General features: G+C 46.5%; 2 protein-coding genes across 2 annotated transcripts; both read left to right on the top strand.

Moving 5' to 3' along the window:
- The first annotated feature begins 2,525 nt into the window (after window positions 1–2,525).
- LOC127336528 (uncharacterized) lies at window positions 2,526–3,224 on the top strand. The gene has a single exon (XM_051363348.1). The coding sequence runs from the start codon at window positions 2,541–2,543 to the stop codon at window positions 2,976–2,978; it is 438 nt and encodes a 145-aa protein (XP_051219308.1). The 5' UTR covers window positions 2,526–2,540; the 3' UTR covers window positions 2,979–3,224.
- An 11,897-nt stretch (window positions 3,225–15,121) lies between these two features.
- LOC127336529 (FCS-Like Zinc finger 15-like) lies at window positions 15,122–15,917 on the top strand. The gene has a single exon (XM_051363349.1). The coding sequence runs from the start codon at window positions 15,322–15,324 to the stop codon at window positions 15,619–15,621; it is 300 nt and encodes a 99-aa protein (XP_051219309.1). The 5' UTR covers window positions 15,122–15,321; the 3' UTR covers window positions 15,622–15,917.
- Window positions 15,918–21,829: the final 5,912 nt, after the last annotated feature.

The raw sequence follows: 21,829 nt of genomic DNA, 5'->3' as shown, positions 1-21,829 counted from the left end.
AAAAGAAGAAGACCTAAATCCTCATCCTCATACTTAACTTCTATAGACTGCAAATCAGAAACAATCTCTTTCCAGGAAGATAGGTGATTCATTACCGAACCTCCCTGTTGCAACTTATGCGAGAACAGCTTCATCTTCACGTGCAATCTGCCCGTGAGATCCTTGGACAAACAGATCTCCTCTAGTTTGACCCATAACTCGGCGGTGGTTTTCTCCTGCAGCACTTCCTGCAGAATATTATTGGACAGATGGAGTTGAATCAACGATAAAGCCTTACGGTCTTTCCGCTTCTCCGCATCGGTCCAGGTATCCTTCGCTTTCTCGCCGAAAGCATCGATCGCTTCATCCAGATCTGAAGATTGGGCGAGAATCGCCCTCATCTTCACTTGCCACAAAGCAAATCTCGTGGTGTAGTCCAGCTGCGGTAGATCGAACTTCAGTGACGACATCTCGTAAACCCTAGATCCAAAGAACACGGGCTCTGATACCACTTGTTATAATCGAGATGCACAATAAACGAAGAACGAAAAGTAAAACACTGAAGGGGACACGAGATTTTAACGTGGAAAACCCTTGCAACACACAAGGGAAAAACCACGGGCGCCAGCCAGCAAAACTTCACTATTTCGGTGGTGTTTACAAACGCCGTGGGTGTACAATGATGCGATAAAATCCTAGCGGCGGCTTATAGGGAATATTTATAGACGGTGGCAACGATCCGTACCGCGGGGCTACCGCCCCCCCCCCCCCCCCGCACCCCCCGCAGGCGTCCCTGTAGGGCACGACGTATGGACTAACTTCTGACTACGCTACGCTTCGGCCCAAGCCTCCAACGACGGGCCTCGCTCCGCTCGTCAGAAATTAGCCTCCCTTTAGTATATGAATTTGGATCACAATATAACACCTACCGTTTCTTTCGTCTCTTTTTTCCAAAAGATTGTAAATGATAAATTCTTTTATGTTCTCAAAAGATCATGTATGTTTATGATAACAAGTGCGCCCTGTTGGTCTATCATTAGCGTGCCTAACCATGTGGGGCACATGTCCCAAATGTTGGCGAAAAGGCTGGTGGGCTTATTATCGTCCTGAACAATGAACACCATGGTGTTTGTTTAAACCGATCGAATCTGCCTCATGATGTGGATTTGATGCCTAGGATTCCGGCTAGAGGAACGACAATTTCGATCATGTTTACTATCCAAGAGTGAATATTTAGGCCCCGTTTGGGAGCTTAGTTTCTTTGAAGTACCGAAAATAGTCTAGTCTCCAAAAATTATGAAGTATTGAATACTTCAAATCGTTTGGGTCTACAAAATATGGAGGTTTTGGAAACTGAAGTATCTCAAAAACTTCAGTTTTTTTGACATATTATAAATTTCAGCCCGAACCTCTCTTTACTTAAACACAAAAACGCATCTGCTTCGTTGTCTTCGCCTATGACACCTGCGGCCATCCTTCTTCTCGCGGCAGGCTGGATTCTATACCGTTTCAAGAAATAAGACGTTCTCGTTTTACGTGTTTTCTGTTCCTTAAAATGGAGGCAGTAGGACTCATCGAAGCATGATTATAGACGTCTTGAGCTGAACCATTCAATGTGAGCAACTCACGCTCAGCTATGCATGCAACAGTCACGCAACACACCTATGAGTAAAAAGGATCTTGCATGCAACTAAACAACCAGTAAAAGTACGTTAAAATAGCAATTCCCAAACACCTTGAAGTTTTTGCCAAAACTGAGAAATACTATGGTATCATGAAACTGTGGTATCCCTTCCCAATGCACTGAATTATTATTTCAGTTTTGTGATACTTCAGTTTTAGAAAAACTTTGCTGCCAAACTAGGTCTTACTCTAGTCTTTCATTGAGAAAGAGTATCTATTTTCACGGAGAAAAGCGGCTAGAATTGGGCTCCCAAGCTCACTTGAGCTTTTCAGAAAATATTAAAAGTAATCTGAAAATATGCTTGTATTGTCAATAATGTGTAGTGTTGGCGTGTGAAGTCTCAATACATTCCACTCTACATGAAAATCGCAAAATTATTTTTTTCTAGATACGGATGAAACAATAGCTAAAATATATCTATATACAACTTGGAAAGTTTTTTTGAGAGCAGAGAAAGTACATGTTTTCCAGAATTTTTGTAAGCTTCAAATATAATTATTTTAAACGTTTTTAACAGAAGGGCTCCAATAAGTTGGGCCCGAGATGCATTATCCGTGGACCACTATTTTTTTTTAGATACCTAGACCAGTATGGCTAGCACACAGTTTTGGGGTACAAGGAGAGCGACATTTGTAGAGCGACCTATACCCGTCGGTATCAGGCGGTGGGACCCGTCCACGTCTCTCGGACATCATAACATGGTGGCTGTCGTTGTCGCGGCGGTGGATCCACGTACGTGTCCGGCGTCTGCAATCGGGCCACCCACCCACCGTATGGCACCACTCCAAGAAAATACTCTGTCGTCCATGGTTAGTCCCGGTATTGCCTGAGCCCGTGTGCGGTGTGCTTGACTGCTTGTCTCGCCCGCGCCCCATATATGCCCACCTTCCCCTTCGCTCTCCCCGCCCACACTGCTCGCTCGCTCCCTCTTCTCACGCACCGGAACCAGCAAGCGCACTTCAAAGCTCAGCCCTGCTCTTCTCAAGCAGCCACCACCTACACACATACTCCACCCATGGCGGCGTCAGTAGCCCGCTCCTTCTTCTTCTTCGACGCCGAGCCGGTAGGCGAGCCCGCCATGCCCGTGCAGGACGCCTGCGCGCTCTGCGCAAAGTCGTTGGCGCGCGACACCGACGTCTTCATGTACAGAGGGGACACGCCCTTCTGCAGCGAGGACTGCCGCGACCACCAGATGCGCCTCGACGCCAGGCAGGCGGCCAAGTCCGCCGCCCGGAGGCAGAGGCAGTTCTCGTCGTCGGCAACGGCGTCCGGGCGCGGGCACCGGGAGTCCAGGGAGGTGCCAGTCGCGAGCTAACATGATCTGCGTCGCGAAGGCGGCGGCGGCGAGCTACCTAATTGGGATGCACCGGATGAATCGTGTAGCTTAGTGATTTGCCATGGCTGGAGATGCGGGATTCATTCCCGGGTTAAACTTTCTTTCCAGCCGTGGCGGTGTCCAAGAGCACCGCGGTTGTGTAATTACTCAAGGAAATCGTACAAATTTTGAGCGATATCCGTTCTTGTTTACTCCTCTCCAATGAGTATCATGTTTTGTTTTTAACTCGCGGATCCTCATCGTATGCTCAGCTCAGACTTGCTAGCTAGCGCGCAATAATCAGTCAAACGACGCAAGATCGATCGAAAATTACTACTCCAGTAGCCATCAACGGCACAATCATGTGTGTCTTGCACAGAACAACTAGCGCATCTACTTTGATTCATCTTGCTGAACAAAAAAGCACTGCTCCCGTTATCCTTGTATAATCATCTTCATGATTTTCGTGTAAACATACTGAGCATGAACCAACGAACCCCATACTGAGCCTGGTCTATTTATCAGTTCGATACGAGCAAGAGGAAATTAAATCTCTGAAGAGTTAGCAAGCATAACGAGATTTTCCGTCGAGCGAGTAGCTGAGTAAATAAAAGGGCAGCGTGGAAGAAATGACATCAATCAAAGATGATATTCCACAATGAAGTCCTCCAACGTTAGATTCGTTGAACATTTCAATTCTCAATTATAGCATTTTCTAAACGTCTCACTACTCATTGCCGAGTCACTGAAAAGTACGGAAGCACCAACAAGCAATTTTTGGGCTGGATGGTGTGGACGTGCAACCGCCCATGTCTCACATCGCTACGAGGTAGACCGTGACTCAGCGCATATCGCCGGCCCCACGCAGAAAAGTACACAACACTTTATTGTATTATCCACCACTAATAAGCAATTTTTTTTTAAAAAAGTAATATATTCATATCGTGAAAATACTAACTACACATGCCTCTCCCACAAACGTGCTTAACACCAAAATATCTAGCTATGGTGATCAAATATTTCTAGTAGCTCTGACAAAACAACACAAGAGGTTTGTGTTTACAAAATAATTTTTTTAAAAAGGAAATTACTAGACAAAAACATTATTAAAGCCAGATCTTAAATTTTTACACATGAGCAAATCCGTTCTCTCAAAACAATCTCTACTACCTAAAAAGAATATTGGTGTTCCGTCGTCAACCCATACATGGTCCGTCCTCTTTCGTCCAGCCTCGTCTCTTCGTTCACAAACGCACTCCCTGGCGTCCCCGCCCGCAGATCACGCCATGGACTTGGCCACCCGGAATGCCGAACTTCAATGACGAGGACGAGGACACCGGCCCCTTCGTACCCACCGCACCTCGCCATCCGCCCGATCGATCCACGCAGCCGCCAACTCCCCTCAAATCAGCCCCACTTGGACGAGGACGAGGGCACCCCAGCATGCCCGCCGCACCTCGCCATAGCCCCCATCATCCCGAGCTCGACGGAGAGCCCTAACGGCGGTGTACCACCACCACATCGCTCCTTCCAACTTCCCCTAAAAATCCGGGGATCTCAAGAACGCCACTCCCGCTACTGTCGCCATGCACTGCAGAGCTCGAACCCCGCCGTCGCCGATGTTCTGTATCCCCGCGATTTCGAGCAGGAGAAGCAAACCACAGCCTCACGATGGACCGGGAGTTTGAGGATCTGGAGGCGCACTCTGGGGCAACAGATTTAGAGTCCGGGGCTGATGAGGAGGATAAAGATCAAGCCGCCCACCGCCGGGGTTGTTGCCGCTGCTGCATGGTTCCAGGTTCGGCCTCCTCCTCTTGGGCTGCTGGTGAAGCAAAAAAAAGTACATACGGAACTGGTGGCTTCATCCTTCTCAACACACGGGAAGAGGTTACACAGCCTTCCCATGGTCTTCTTAGCACCATTGCTTACAAGATTAGCCCATATGTAACCACCAATTATGCTCTCGAAAGCTCAATTGCAATTGCTGGTCCAGTAGTGAAGTGGTTGAGAGACAGCCTTGAAATCATTAGCTCAGCCGTAGAAATTGAAATTTTGGCTGGAAGTGTGCAGGATTCAGGTGGGATATACTTTGTCCCACATTCTAGATTGTGTAACCATGGTTCACATTGCTCGAGAGGTGCTCAAGAGTATGTGCTTGTGCTTTTAGGTGAATGATGTTCTCAGATCCATGCATGAGTATGTTCGGGAGGCAGGAAAGTCACGAGTGCAGAAGGAAAGTTCTTATTGCGCGTTGCTGCTGGTGCTAATGTTAACAACCTTCTCATGCAGATTCAGGTAAAGCAATTATGCCTTGTCCCCTTCAGCAGTTCCTTTATTCGAAAGAAATACTGTAGTGTAATGTATGGATGTGTTCGGTTTTAGAACCGGGAGGAATGGAATGGAACGGTTCCATTCCCATAACACATTCTTGTGTTCTTTTCTGGAATGGAGTGGAATGGAATGGTTCCAGAAAAGGGAATATTCCCTCAATATGCGGAACCGACCGGTCCGGCCGATTCGGCCGGACGAGGTGGAACGGCACAGTAATGCTGGGCGATTAACTCTAATTTAATCAAGTTTAGCAATAATTAATCAAGATTAATTATAATTAATCAAGATTAGGAATAATTAATCAAGATTAGCAATAATTAATCAAGTTTAGCAGTACTAATCAAGTTTAGCAAATAATTAATCGAGTTTAGAATAATTAATCGGGTGACTAATCTCACCCATTCCATTCCATTCTCATCCCATTCCAAAACCGAACACAGGGATGGAACCGTTCCGTGACAATTTTTTTGTCCAAACCGAACACAGGGATGGAACGGTTCCGTGACAGTGAAATGGAATGGTTCCATTCCATTCCACCTAATTCCCAAACCGAACACACCCCATATGTCTGTGGTTCATCAATCTGTATAATTAAACAAATAGCTTTATATTCTAGAATTCTAAAAAAATAGATTACACTACAGTAGACTAAACTTTCTGAAGGATGTTCACAATTAAATCTGAAATGCAGAAAACCCAAGCTTAATTACCTCCTAAATGGTTTTACTTAATTTTGTAGTAATACTGTTGCATTGAACCTGATTCGTTGCTGAGGCTGGTGTTCATATTTTCCTGCATGTGTAGAACACTTAAATTTGGATTGCATCTACTCAACTGCAGGCTGATTTGTAAAGTGGCCATGTTGTCAAACCAGCTAACCTCGAGACAACAGCTGACATCACGACAAGGCGTGATGTGCAGCTCGTGCATTTCAAGAAAAGTACCTATATGTTTTACTGATTTGTCATTTTATATGTTTCCCTTTATATGCCACTACGATAAATGTTGGTTTATCTACGTACCAATATGATATTTGTGGGCTGACAATGAATATTTATGGTGAACAAAAAATTTATAGACAGTGTATCTTAGGCAACATATCCTGTGCATCCGTGATATCTGTGTATCCGTGTATCCCTGAGATGCTAGCCAGACGATTAAATCAAGCGGCTCATATTAGCCAGACTAAAGTTTGCATTTAACCGCCCGCTCTCCATGTCTCGACCCTGTCCACAATATTAGATTTTTAGAAAACGCCCTGGACGCAGGACTAGATCGTGGCCTCGTTAATGCAATCTCAAGTTCTCGGCGGCAGCCGGTGAACCTCGGCAAACACGGAGCGCATCTCTTCTCCAAATGCATTCGCCGGTGAACCTCGGCGAACACGCCTGCGCCTCCGGATGCATTCGCCGCTTGTCTACGGCGCCTTGCAGCCGGTATCGTCGCAGGCCTCTCGGCTCTCGGTGAGATGGTCAGGCAGTTCCTCCATCTGAAACTATGAAGGATCTCCACGAGATGGTCGCCACCAAATGGAGACACACTAGACGTTGGTGTTGCTGCCTTGCCGGCCGCCGTCTTAAGGAACGACGAAGCAGTGGAGGTATTTGGGGAAGATGAGTCCAGAACTGAAACGATGGAGCAGTGCATAGGACTGAGGGGGTTTTCACAAATTAGCAGGGCTAGCGTAATTTGGCTGCGGGCATGTATCTGCAAATTGGCATTATTTCGGATCGCTGGCGTTGAGTACAGATCGACTGGCTGAGATTGTTGGGATGCACGGATACAAAAAGTTATCGGATTCACAGGATATGTTGCCGTGTATCTTATTATCTCAGTAAGTATATAATTTTTTTGATGCATATAGCTTGTAGTAGCATCAATTGCTGCATGATCATTCATCTGCTAATCGTCGAGGTGTAATGATAATATTGGTGCATGCTGTATCTCTGATAATCATGGTTCAATTTGGTGAGATATTGGATATTTGCTGACTTCTTAGTCTTCTTGTTCGTTTCTGCAATTCTTGCAATTTAAAATTAACATTGGCAGAATCCATGCTCAAAACATATATGTTTCTTTGTAGCGGATATCTTGTGCACCCAAAGTTATTGAAGTTACTGCTCTCCTCGCCACACACCTGACAAGATCCTGTGATTGTTCTTACAACTAAATTAATCTCCCCAAAACAAATTTTGTGCTGCGAGCTGTTGCTGAAAATTCTAAAAATATTTTGCAATTCCAGTGTTACTTATAAAATTGTTTACCTTTTGGAAGTCTTAAATTACATAAGCCTTTTCTTGTACTTTTCTCAGGGTTCATTGGAGATGGACTTCTTCAGGATGCTAACAGATACAATATTCAGGAAGTCATCAACAAAGGGAAGTTACAGTGTCGTTTGTTCAGACATTGACCAATATACTAGCGACAATGTTGCAATCAAGAAAATACACAATATCTGTGAGACTTGTTTGATGCTGCCCGGATTCTCTGTGAGATTATATTACTACGGCTATTTAGACATCCTGATATAATTGAGATCATCTATATATAATGTTACCTCCATAAAGGAGTTACTTCAAGGATATTTGTGTTTTCTTTGAGCCGATGGATACAGACCCCACCAAATCAAGGCCCATGCGACATTACCAAAGAGGATCATCAATTCTTTCTCTACCAGATGCTTCGTGCTCTGGAATATATTTATGATGGTATGCTACTTTTCTTTTTCCAGCTGAAATCTGAGTTAGTGTATGATTTCTTAAGTACACAGGGTTAGTTCTTTTTTAATACTGTAACCACTATTGATGCCTTGTTGCGTTCCGTTGGGTGCATACACAGTGTAGAGTAGTGTGCTCACACATAAGTTTCATAGTAGTTTCAGGTGCTAACTCGATAACCAAGGCCACCATATTTATTGAAAATTGTACTTTGTCCTCCATGAATAATGTATATGTGTTAACAATTTTTCTTGGCTATTGAGTCCCATCAGACATGAAACATGTTTGGCTCCCCGGGTGCAAGAGAACACATTAGTTGTCAAATAATCTTATGGAACCATTGGTTATTTACCCTCAATCCTGAAAAAGATATGAGTTATCGTGTTATTTTGCAGTCTTGCAGGCAAGTCAAGTTTATGTACCTCTTTATTTTTAGTCCTACTTCGTATGTTGCTTGTCTCTTCCACCAAATAGAATTTGCATCTCTACTGATAAGACATCAAATACCCATTTAAATCCTTTGTCATGTGTTTAGAAAACTAATGTCGTAGTTGTGCAAATTACAGAAGGAAGATGGTATATAATCCGTCTAATATTATCAGGATTAATTGTGTAAAATGCAGGAACAAGATATGTCGTGCTCACATACATATGCTGCTTTCCTGGTTATATTGTATACGTGTTCTTCTGTAAGTTGTCAATAGAATTAATTATAATTGTCTTTTCTTTTCTTCTGTAAGTTGTCAATAGAATTAATTATAATTGTCTTTTCTTTGATCTCCTCATGTCAGGTTCTTATTCTTGCATGTGCTCACAGAGTACCCATATAACCTATACGTTTTGGTAAAGAAGCCAACCTGAAGTACTCTACAACTTGAGCATTTCCAATTATCACAACAGTATGTCCCAACCCTTAATTTTTTTCCTTGCTCCATTTCACTTGGAAGTGTTTGTTGACAAACTACGAAATATGGAATTTTTGGTGTTGTGAAAACTTAAGACTTAATCCACGGTTTGTTTGGTTGATAAAATTTGTGGCATCTTCATGAGTGGGTTCTTGAATTGGTTGTAGATAGTAATTACTATATGGTAATATAGGAAAATTCATGAGTGAATTTTTGGATATGTAAGCAAATAAGCTCATGTAAGTTCGCTTGTTTATTTTTTTCAAAGAAGCAAGAACGTGATCTCGCATTATTAGTTGGTTGTTAATTGAACAAGTATTCTTTTTACTGCAGATGGAGTTGCTCAACCACTATAATCTTCCCTATTGTGTTTTTCAACAACCAAGTCTTAGTGTGACTCTCTAACAACGAGTTAATGTTGGATGAACCCATTTGATCAGATTGGGGCAAAGTCAGCGGGAAGGTCCAACCAATACTCAAAGAGATACAATAATACCAAAAGAGAGAAGGTAAATTCAAAGGCTAAGTTGAAGGCTGTGGAGATTCACTATGATTTGAGAAGATTGTAGTGCAAGATTGGGGAAGTGTTGCAATGTATCGTCCAATGCTTCATCTAAAGCATATGCATTTATTTAGCTACATGTATATTTTTTCTTATCTCATAGTCTATACCAACTCATGGAAATTCAAATAGAAGTTAAGGCGGAGTGAAAGGTGGAAGACAATTGGGGTTAGGGTGGAGTAATGAAATTTAAGTACAAGCATGATGAATTGAGTCTTTTGTGGGAGATAGAACTCGGACAAGGTGTTTTTGCACCCAGGAGCATATGCTCCTGGTTTTTGAAACGACCTCTAAACGCAATTTGAAATGTAAAAAAAAATCGAACAAAAATTGTACATACATGTCGACATCCTTTGTGCTCATGAAGTTGTTTAGCCTAAAATCGACAATTTTTGTGTCTTGTTCAAAAAAGAAAAAAAATTGATGCTTAAAAAGAGCTTTTCAAGATACATTTCTTTATCTTTTTTTACACAACGCACAATAAATGCCAATTTTCCGTGAAACTTAGCGTGTGCACTTATAATGTCGATGTATATGCACTAAAATTTTGTTCATATTTTTAAATATATTAAAATGTTTTGTGGATAGCAAGAGCATATGCTCCCACGTCCAAAAGTGCATTTTCGATAGAACTCGTCATAAAATGGAGCCAGAGGAAGGTGACATTGTCCGCCGTTGACAATCTTGTTTGTCAATTGGACACAATGTTTGTGTACATACCACTGTTGTGGTCCATAGCTATCTTACAATGTTGTGTAGATATATGTTTTAAATATCTGAATTTTCGCATGAATTATATTTACATATGCCGCAAAAAAAATGCGAGCCACCGTGCAACGCACGGGCATTTAACTAGTGTATTCAACAAGAATATACTATGAATCACAACCAACTAATGTTAGATCTTGAATTTCCACCCTGGAGAAAGTCCGCCCTCTTAAAACAATGCATTCAACAAAGACATTGTCAGTCACAACCATTTAAGACCAGACCTTGGATTTTCACCCTGAAAGATAAAACTCTGTACTCCTCCTATGCTGCCCCCGCTTGTCGATGTCGCTGTTGCAAGTCAAGATATACCAGAAAAGTCCTCATCGCCACAAAGATTCAGTCCGCCACTAGTAAACCTCACACCTCGGTAGTCATGACATTTTTCGCCACAGTCTTCTCCACAAAAATGAAAAACCGACATGTTCCAGTATAACGACAGGGAGTGAAGGTTTGTATCACTCCATCTTGAAACCGCACAACTAGAAATATGGTGGAACAAGACCGAATCTCATCTGATCCAGCAAACTACATGCATCACACATCCAATGGAGATCACCAGCAGAGCTTTCGAAAACTCGTCACTGGCGAGATGAACGACGTTCGACATCAAGCATAGCAGCATCTTGGCGCGAGAAGAACCCAAGGACCATCTCCTGCATTAAGCATATCGGCGGCGCCCCCACATCGTCGCCTATCGGCTCCTCTCAACGGGCACCGCCACCACCACTCGCACCATGCGGAGAAGAGGTGTTGAGCCACACCGAGTCCCACGAACCAGGCGCCGTAACGCCCTTCCGGCCACATATGTCCGGGTTGCCACGCCGACATCCATATCCGCTGGACAAACAAGATGGCAGGAAGCCCCGGTATGATTCGTGGCGCGAAGCCCTGCTGGACATCCATATCCGCTTGAATGTGTTTGGTTTTTTAGACGCACTGGGTATCACCAGATTCACAGCTCTTCTTCACCGAAAGCCCCCAAATGTCTTGTGATCTTTGGGCCTGTTTGGTTCCTAGCCACACTTTGCCAAGCCAAAGTTTGGCAATTTGACATGTGTTTGGTTCTTGCCACACTTTAGAGCTGCCACACTTCACTAATCATATGGCCCACTTGTCATAGAGTGAATTTTTTGCCAACTTTTACCACACTTTGTAGCTTCCAAAATCCTAGCCACACTTTTGTGGCTGCCACACTTGCCAAAGTTAGGCTTGACAAACTGTGGCTGTGAACCAAACAGGCCCTTGTAATTTGTAGGTTTTCACGAGCCACTCGGTGTCAAACACTCCACCCATGCTCGCCCCCCACCGGGGCAATTTTCTTTGAGGCGCACTACAATTTAGAACTGTTATTTCGCCAAAAGTCTGAAATTCATGTCAGTTGGTACAAGCATAGTATTTTGTAGTTGTTCACCGGCCACTGGCTTGGCGACAAGTGTACGTTACTGGCTAACACTTTCTTGTGGAGAAAATGGAAGTCTTGAGCTAGTTGAAGCGCCAATGATCACCCATAGTGCTTCAGTGTTAAGCTGCACACATAAACTAAACCGGGAACAGATCTCGAGAAAAGCTGTCTCCCGGGACGAAGCCTGCCCTCCACCCTGAACAAATTATAGGTGCTGAAACCTGGCACCTTCTCCTCCAAACAACGCAGATCTCATCAGCCGCCCCAATTTTTTTACCAAGATTTCAGCCATCTAGAACTGCAAATGGTTACACGGATCGCACGTAGCTGGCGCTGTTGTATGACGAGTTGGTGCGTGTGATTGGAGTAGACAAGATCTGCACATGTTTCCCACAGTTCATCAGCTGCTACATACCAGCACTTGAAGCATATGATAAGTTTAATTGTATTTTCCTTCCTCATTAGATCAAGCGCAGTGTTAGCTCACTATCATTAGAGCATCTCCACCGGCAGCCCCTCAAATAGGCGCCGGCAACTCCGTTTGGTGATCGCCGGCACACCATCCTTTATTCGGGGACGCTGCTCCCACACCGGCGCCACCAAACCGGCGGCCTCGATACATTTAGTAAACCAAATTGAAATGTTGAAAACGATATTCATACGAAGTTCGAATGAAATTTGTACAAATTTAACGCGAATTGAAACTACAAAACTAAAAATAAACATCTAGCGGCGCGGAGAGTCGAAGGCGCTGAAGTCCAGTTCGTCGCCGTGTTGGACGTCCCGAAGGACCAGCTGTCGGCGTCGTCGGCCTCCTCCTCGTCATCCTTCTGCTCCTTTGGCGCCGGCAGCTCCGAAGGTCCAGCGAGGTCGACGTAGTTGGCGCCGTGGTCCCTGGCGGACCACACCGCCGCCTGCCGCGGGTCGATCGCGATGTGGCGATAGTCTTCGTCGACGGAGCGACCGAGGATGAAGTTCTGGCCAGGGAACTCCTCCTCATCGCCGTTGCCACGGAGGGCCGCCTGCGCCTCGCCCTCCTTCTCCCACCATTTCTTCTTCACCGACGGAAGTGGTGGCGAGGCGTCCTCCTCCTTGACGCGGGCGCGGTAGCCCGACCCCGTCGTCCGAGGATCCGGAGCAGAGGACGCGCGCCTCGCGTCATCGCGGATGACGACGCCTCCGGAAGGAGGCGCGTGCGCGCGACGGCAGACGATCCGGTGCGCGAGGTTCCGGACGCCACGGTCCGTTCCGGTGCCCTCATAGGCGGCGGCGCCATGTTCGCCGCCTGCGGGAAATAGACCGGTTCCCGTTTCCCGCGGTGGCGTGGTCGGAAGCCGTACTCGCGGAGCGTGTCGTCGACGTCGTGGCCGTACCACCAGGCACGGCGACCGACATTGTTGAAGCGGCCGTCCGCGCGAGCTCGACGGCGCGCTCGTCTTCGAAGCGATGTGCCCAGTCCGGGCTGTCGAGAGCGTTCTTCGGTAGGCTCCTCTCCTCCGGCGTTATCTGGTTCCGCCGTTCCTTGGCGAGGGCCCGCGTCTGCGGCCCTCGCGGTGGCGGCGGCGGCACGGCGAAGCCGCCGTTGGAGACGTGCCAGCCGTGCCGCAACTTGTACTGTACTGGCACGGGGATGCGGTGCCAGTACAACACGTCGGCCTCGTCGAACGACAGCTGCGTGGAGCGGAGCATGCCGCCGCTGCCGCCGGCCTGGTCGTTGTGCGCCATCGTGTCGGCGTGTGGGTGGTGGTTCGCGCGGAGGTTGAGGACGGCGGGAAAAGAGAGAAGCGTGCGCCGGTGGGGTTTTATGGGAGGCGGCGGACGCGCATTGAAGGCGCGTGCGTAAGGTAGGTGGACTCCGCGTGTCCAGTCGCCGCCCTCGCCGTTATGGTTTCCGCGCGGGAGGCCATTAACGCCGATAACCAACCTCCCCGCGTCGTTTCCAATGCGAACCGCCGCGTCCCCTCGCTGACAAGGCCCCCCACCTGCGAAAACTATCGTTCCGCGAGGCGCCGGCGCGTCCGATTCGCGCCCTTGGCGAAGGGGCCAACACGGGGTTGCCGGCGATTCTATCGGGCTCGAAAATTGGTCGGCGCCGTTTGGGGCGCGTTGGTGCGAGCCCATTTTCGCTCCCTGGCCCCAAATAGCTATCGGGGCGGCCGGTGGAGATGCTCTTAGCATGCCTAACCATGTGGGGCACCTGTCCCGGATGTTGGCGAAAAGGCTGGCCGCTAACTATCGGCCCTCTGCAGTTTTGTAATCCCAAATCCGCCTGGTGATGTGATGTGGATTTTGATGCCCACGGTTCTGACTAGAGGGACATGCAGCAATTTCTTTCGAATTTATAATTGGGGTGAATATTTGCTTATATCTTTCGGTTTTGTTAATTCTCAGTAAACTGAGAGTTAGCTCAGAGCTCACTAGAATCTTCTACCGTGCAAATTGTGCCAAGATCCATGCATCATCTTCTACCTTGGACACACAGAGCGGGAGGAGGGAGGAGGGAGGGGGCAGGGGAACTTTCGCCGAGCCGGAGCAGGTGACGGCGTGGCTGGCCGCGGCAGAGACGACGATTGCGAGGATAAACCTTAGGGTTTAGGGTGCGGGTGCGGGGTGCCCGGCGCCGAAGAAGAAAGAGACGGGGCTCAGAGAGATGGTTGGACCGGCGGTGGTGGGAGCTTGGGGCAGGGCGGGGCAACGAGGGGCGCGGCAGCGCGCTGGACATGGGCGGGGTGGACGGCAATCCGGCCAGCGGTGGATGCGAGAGAGGTTGGCCGAAGGTGGAAAGGAAGTTGCTGAAAGTTAGTTAACTCTCAGGTAACTGAGATCTAGATGGACCCTATATCTTTCGCCTGGCCGAGAAAAGTAGAGCTACTATTTGTATTTCCAATCTGTCGTCTTGGGTGGTAGTAAGGGCATGCCCAATGCACTGCTCTAGAGGTGCTGCTTCGCACCTTTAGTTAGGTTCGGGTGGTCCAAAGTAGGTTCGGATGAGGAGGCAGCCTCCTCTTTAAGAAGTGGGATCTTCAGTCCTAAAAGCATGCTTTTTGAAGAGAGAAAAGAAATACATAGTGTCATATTTGTGGGGTCCCTTTTCTTTTTTTTCTGACTAAAGTAGTAGCTTCTATTGAAAAGATAAAATTCACCATGTTGCTTCTTACAACTTTTTTACATGGAACAGCTAGTTGTGTATGCCACCATTGCTCATGTCTTAAGAGGCAACGTACGAGTAGACTGCTACCGCTAGCAGGCTAGCACACAGGTTTTGGGTACAACGAGGGCGACATTTTTGGAACTGCCTCTCTCCGTCTCTGTCAGGCAGCGGGACCCTACTCCACGTCTCTCGGACATGGGTTGCTGTCGTTTTCGCCGCGGTGGAGCCACGTCTGCAATCGGGCCACCCACCCACCCACCGTATGGCACCATGGCTCTATACCGCTCCGGCCCGGCGCGCGGTATTGCCCGACCCCGTGTGCTGCCCTCGTCTCCTCCCGCCGTCCGTCCCCGCGCAACCATATATGCCCACCCTCCAACCTCGCTTTCCTCACCCAGCTCGCTCCTCCTCCTTCCTCCGGCACCTCAACCAGCAAGAAGCTCGCTGCGAACTTCATCTTTGCTCCTTTGCTCGAAGCTCACCTCCACTACACACACATAAGCCATGGCGGCTTCAGTAGCCTGCTCCTTCTTCTTCTTCGACGCGGAGCCGGTCGACGAGCCCGCCATGCCCGCGCAGGACGCGTGCGCGCTCTGCTCCAAGCGGCTCGCGCGCGACAGCGACGTCTTCATGTACAGAGGGGACACCCCCTTCTGCAGCGAGGACTGCCGCCACCACCAGATGCGGCTCGACGCCAGGCAAGCGGCCAAGTCCGCCGCCCGGAGGCAGAAGCACTTCTCGTCGTCGGCAACGGCGTCCGGGCGCGGGCGCCGGGAGTCCAGGGAGGTGCCCGTCGCCAGCTAACCTGCGAGAGTGCCAAGCTGCGTACATAATCTGCGTGGGCTCAGCCGCAGCTCGATCGGCGTGCTCCACTCCAAGTGCCGGCGCCTGTGTCTAATGGTGAAGCCGTGAATGCTGAGCATGAGCTTCTTTCCCGGGGTTCACCAATCTGCGCCTAGTCCCAGCTTTTGATTACATCCTCTTGGTCTTGGCCTCTTGGGTAGCGTATGAGCACTCCGGCTGTGTAATTCTTCGAGGCAATGGTACAAAGTGCTATGCAGTTGCCAATTTTTGAGCGATATTACATCTCGTTTACTCCTTCTGAATGAGTATCTTTGTTTTCGAGCTGGCAAAACCCTGATCCGATGGTACAGTCAAACGACACGCAAGATCGATACTAAAAAATTACAGTACTCCAATTATGTGCATCTTCCACGGAATAGCTTGCGGCTCTTCTTTGATTCATTCTGCTCAACACAAAAGTACTAGTCCCATCATACATGTGTTTGTCTTTGCTGAGGCTCATTTTCCCCCTCCCACGCTCGTTTTGAGAGGAGTTTCTCTTCCGCCGGGCCGACCCGAGGCCGTTCTCGCCGGCGTCGCCGGTCGAAACGTGCTAAGGGAAGGCGGCGGCCTCCGTAGTGTAAATATTAGGTGTAGGTTTGGCCTCTGTGAGTAGCTGGCTTTATGCCGTCTGGAGTTCGCCGGTCGCCTTGGGCCAGATCTGGTGATGGCCGATGTTCTTGTTCCTCGCCGTCCTTGTCGGAGGGGCGCGGTTGTTGTTCGGCGGCTGCTCCAACAATAAGGTGCCATGTAGTGGAGGCGGTGGTCTAGATCTGAGCCACCGGATCTCGATCAGGTTAGGGCTGCTGCTAGCCCTCTCTCTACTCCGGTGGTCGGAGGGGAAAGGGGCAAGAAGCTGCGCCGTCTTCTTCAACGAATCTGCGGCGACAGGTTCTTCTCTCTACCTCAGCAGCGCTGTTGATGTTCCCCTGGCCGGCCGTGGAGGCGAGGTGGGGTTTTCTTCACGGAGCTGATAGGTACGCCTCTGCTTTGCTCCTGGCCGGCCTCGGTGGCGAGGAGGAGCTGAAGCATGGCGTGCCGCTGTTGGATCGAGGGACAAGACCATGTCATCTCTGTTGGTGCAGCGGGTGCCTGGTGGTTGCTAGGCTTAGGCGTCTTCATCCTTGCCATGGTGGTAAGAAGAAAGACGACGGCGAGCCTCTCCCGGACCGTCTTCATCGACTTCTACCTCAAGGGTGCTATGGAGTCTCTGTGCAAGAACTCCCTCGAGAATCACGTGGCGCTTTCCAGCAGCGCCGCGATCTTTGGCCGGACAAGCGGCCCATCTCCAACCTCCAAGATTGAGGTTGCTCTGTGCTCGTTTCGTCGGAGCTCATCGTCTCTCCATCGCCAAGTGGTTCATCCCCGGAGGAGGAGAAGCGACTGGCGAATCAGCAGTGTCGCCGGAAGTATGCTATCGAGCAGCTTGGCAGCGTATCTCGGCGGCAACGTCTTGAGGTCGCCGGCGACTGGTGGTGGTTGCGCCCAGGGACCTGATTGCTTTTTTACTATTTGTCCCAGGGTGTTGTATGTTAATTTGGAAGGCCTTTCGTCAAATTCTGGTTTTTCTGTGTAAAAGATGCCAGAGGACCTCCTTGTAAAACTGTACCCGCCATGTGTGACGTAATGAAACTTCCTGGGCCTTCCAGGCCCTTTGCTAGTTCAAAAAAAAAAAAAAAAATCATACATGTGTTTGCTTCTTGCTCTGGGTGTAAACCAACTGTTCTTTGTGAGAGCTAATCTCTGAAGATAACTGAACATGGACCAACAAACCATTTACTCTTATCAGTTAGATATACGAGGAAAGAGCAAATGAGATCTCTGAAGAATTACAAGCATAATGAAATTTTCAGAGGTGAGTAAATAAAAGGAAAAGGTGAAGGAAATGAAATCAAACAATTAATGATGATACTCCACAAGTCTCCAGCGTCAGATTCGTTGGACATTTCAATTTCCAATTCTTTTCTGCACTTCTTCACTACTCATCGCCGAGTCACTGAAAATAACAGGAAGCACCAACAAACAAATATTCTGTGCTGGACGGTGTGGACGTGTAACCGCCCATGTTCCTGCTCGCCGCTCCCACGCCAACAAACCATTTACTCTTATTCGTCATGCCCCCAGTCTTCAGCAAACATCTCCGTGGCTAAGCCATGACAGCAAACGAATCAATATTGTTTTGTTTTTGCTAATTCTTCGCCCGACTTCTATGACCATGAATTTACATTGTGATTCATGCAAAAAAATTGGAACATGAGTTGCAACTGAGATATTTCTTATTGCAAATTGGGTTGCAACAGAGAAAAAGATATTCAGACCATCACATTGCCTCGTTATTCTTGCTAGTTATTAGTTGTAAGTTTGTAACATAGGTTGCAACTGCACCGAACCATTAGATTGTTTTGTGATTTATCCTACTTGTTCGTTGCAATGTGGGTTACACTGCAAGTGAAGTTTGATGATATCACCTAACTGAAAACTAGCGGTCGATCTAAATATTGGCATTTTGTGTATAAATTACTACAACTATTTTTCACCAGTTCCGAGTGAACGAAATTTACACGCTCATTGTAAATATTACTATAACTATTTTCCACTAGTTCCCCGGTATCTGAAATTCAATCCTAATTATATATATTGCTCACTGTTAAAAAATGGCCTAATCTCTACTCCAATGTCACCAAGTAGCTGATTAAGTGATTAATTGGCCAATTAATTGATTCACGGGCCGATTCACCCATTCATTCCCTAGTTGCCACCGAACCGATAAGTAAATATTTAACAATCCAACATTGATATTACTATAACTATATTTCACCAGTTCTTAGTGACCGAAATTTAGGCGCTCTTTGTATACTACTATGTTACTATTACCGCTCCCATCTGATTCGTATTACTTATCGTTAATAAAAATTATCTAGACACATTTAGTTCTACATACATCTATTTCGGTGACCAGTAATATGAATTTAATTGTAGTTTAACTGTGTTTCAGCGAAAGTCCCAAATGTTTCAGCTAGTGCAAGTAATTTGTTTCACCGGCCACTGACTTGCCGACAGCCAACAGGTGTGTATTACTTGCATCACATGGAGGAAATGATAATCAACAACATTGGAACGCTAATGATCACATACCGTGCTTCACTGTTAAGCTGCCCACATAAACTAAACCAAACGCAGATCTCGAGAAAGCTGTCTCCCGGAACGAAGCCTGCTCTCTGCCTTAACAAATTGCAGGCCTGGCAGTCTCTCGTCCAAACAACGCAGATCTCATCTCATCACCCGCCCCATTTGTTACCAAGATTCCAGGCATATAAAATTGCAAACGATTGCACGGATCACTCGTAGCTGGCGCTGTTGTATAACGAGTTCGTGCGTCTGATTGGAATAGACAAGATCTGCACATGTGCGCCCAACCTCGCAGGGTCTGGCTACACGATTAGCAAGCTGCCGCCTGGCGTGCATGCACCACAACTCCCAAAGTTCCTCCACGGACCACTGAAGAAGAAAAAATAGCACCTCGATTTGTTTTGTTTTCCTTTTACAAAAGAATCGTAACCTCTCTTTTTTTTTTCTCCCGAAAGATCAAGCATGATACGAAATGCGCAGTGGTAGCTCACTATCATTTGCGTGGCTAACCATGTGCGGCACCCTGTCCCGGATGTTGGCGAAAAGGCTGGCTCGGAGAGGTTCGCAATTGTTTAAGTCTAAATCCACCTAATGATATGCAGCTGATGCTTATGATTCCGAATAGAGGGACAGCAATTTCTCTCGAATTTATAATGGAGACGAATATATACTCAGATTTTCGTCTAGAAAGGTAAAGTGAGTTGTGTACTTCCTCTTGTTCATAAGAGTTGCTTAAAAATGGATATATTCACGCTAAAACATGCCTAGATACATTTATTTTTGAGCAATTATTGTGAACCGGAGGGAGAAACAAATTTATAGGTTGTAACAATTTAGAAATGTCCACAAATGTGTGGTTACAAGCAATATAATTTTAAGAACCAAATTCGAAATACACACAAAGAGTTAAAAACAAACTGAAATATTGTACCTTTGTCATTTTGGTGGCACTATTTATTTTGGATTTATCTTTTTCGCTGCTCTCTTTGTAATTTGAATTTAGGTAGAACACGCATGTAGCTTAGGTGAAAATCACAAGTTCGAAATTATGTAGCTTAGAGAAAAATCACTAAGTTTTAACTGAACATTCTAAATGAAACTCCTTCTCCCAAATTTTTATAACTTACTGATCTAATTAATAACTATGTAAACTAGTACCGAAATAAGTTTAATCAGCCTAATAAGTACCAAATCCAAAAAAAAAAATAGCTGTACTTTCACCGCTAGTAGGGTACATCAAGAGCGACGTTTCTGGAGCGGCGTCTCTCCGTCTCTGTCAGGCGGCGGGACCCTACTCCACACCTCTCGGACATGGGTTCCTGTCGTACTCGCCGCGGTGGAGCCACGTCCGCAAATCAGGCCACCCACCCACCGTATGGCAACAAGCAGAAGCAGAAAGGACCGAAATAGCTCCGGCGCGCGGTATTGCGCCAGTCCGTGTGCTGTGCCCGCCGAACCACTTCTCGGCACCTCGCAGCCTCCGTCCCGCCGCAAGCATATATGCCCACTCTCTCCTTCCTCCGCTTTCATCACCCACCTTGCTCGCTTTCCTCTCCTCATCCTCCCTGCATCACCTCGCTCATTGCTCGAAAGTCACCTATACACACTCTCCATGGCCGCCTGCCCCTTCTTCTATAAAAACGTTCCCTGCGAGAATGCAAGTGTTTTTTTTTCGATAAAAACGCTTTCTATTAAGCATCAGTCGGATACAAACACAATGATCAATGATTACATACCCGCCCTCTGCAGAATGCACACAACCAACACACACGCAAGCTAGGCATCAAGCCATCAAATAGGCATGAAGGAAAAAAAAACCCAAAGCAATCGGCTAAATGCAACAAAGACCATATCAGCACCAACAATATCATGACACCACAACGGCTACAAGTACACTTCTCAAAAAACGAGGTATGAGCGCCACCGAATCCCACTAACAAAGGTCAGATCGTGGATTTTCACCAATTTCAAACATCGTCCAAGCAGAGCGTTCAACAAGATAACAACACAAAGCACTGCTATTGCCAGGTATAACCAAACTAGGGTCAAACCTTAGGTCTTTACTCCAGAGTTCGCGACTAGGTACTCGAGAAGCACCACCAAATCTAAGTCCACTCATGTTGTCGCCTCCACTTTCCACAATCTCGTCAAACTACACATACTTGCACGGTCATGACATGATATTCCACGCAAGCGATGACCACGCCCACAAAAATAGGCAATCGAGCTATGATAAGAGCTGCTCGCCACACAAAGCATGGAACAACGAAAGCTCATCGTCGCATGAGCGACAAAACTATTGACGAGAGGAAGCCACGAGCACCACCAACATGCCCAAATCGGGACGATTCATGTGCTTGGTTGCAAGTTCATGACAGCTTGTGATTTGAAAATAAAATCAGATGTGGAAAGTTCTGACTTTTTTTGTGTGGATATCATATAGATTTGGTACACGAACATAATTTTTTTATTAAATAATACTGCAGTTGCTAGAACAGACGTATTTTTTAACTTGCTGGAGTTACACAAAGGAGATACAAAGAAAAACATTCGGTAGATATATAGTTGCACTTTTTTATGAAATTTAGTTGTACATTCTAGATATCTATATGGAGTCACATATATTTTCTCAGTATCTTTTAAGATTTTAAAATGAACTTAAATAAGAGTATCTTGTAACTTGGGAGCCAAAAATACTATATCTTGTGCTTTCTTTTCTCTGTTTGCAAATTATTGTAAGTTGTAAAACACTCGGTACCTGGTTCTAGGTAACTGGGTGTTTGCTGCCGGTGAAAACTATAGCGTCATATTGCACAATATTGCTTAATATATATTTGGCAATTAGCCAACCATTTTGATCTATTTTGTGTGTGGAGAGGTGTTATATTGTACTATATTCTTCGCACTTGCTTAAATATAATGTTTCTCTCGCAATTCAAAAATGAAAAATGGTACATTATGGAAGCAAGTATTATTTTAAATCAGTGCATTGCATTGTCATATTTATGTTGGCGGTCACTTCATACGCAGGTGCAACTTC

The sequence above is a fragment of the Lolium perenne genome, chromosome 2 (genome assembly GCF_019359855.2).
Source record: "Lolium perenne isolate Kyuss_39 chromosome 2, Kyuss_2.0, whole genome shotgun sequence".
Classification (NCBI taxonomy): Eukaryota; Viridiplantae; Streptophyta; class Magnoliopsida; order Poales; family Poaceae; genus Lolium; species Lolium perenne.
Note: the sequence above shows the minus strand (reverse complement) of the source record. Positions and strands in the feature narration are given on the sequence as shown.

Excerpts from the sequence above, each read along its gene's own strand:
- LOC127336529 (XM_051363349.1), top strand. The coding sequence starts at position 15,322 with ATGGCGGCTTCAGTAGCCTGCTCCTTCTTCTTCTTCGACGCGGAGCCG.
- LOC127336528 (XM_051363348.1), top strand. The coding sequence starts at position 2,541 with ATGCCCACCTTCCCCTTCGCTCTCCCCGCCCACACTGCTCGCTCGCTC.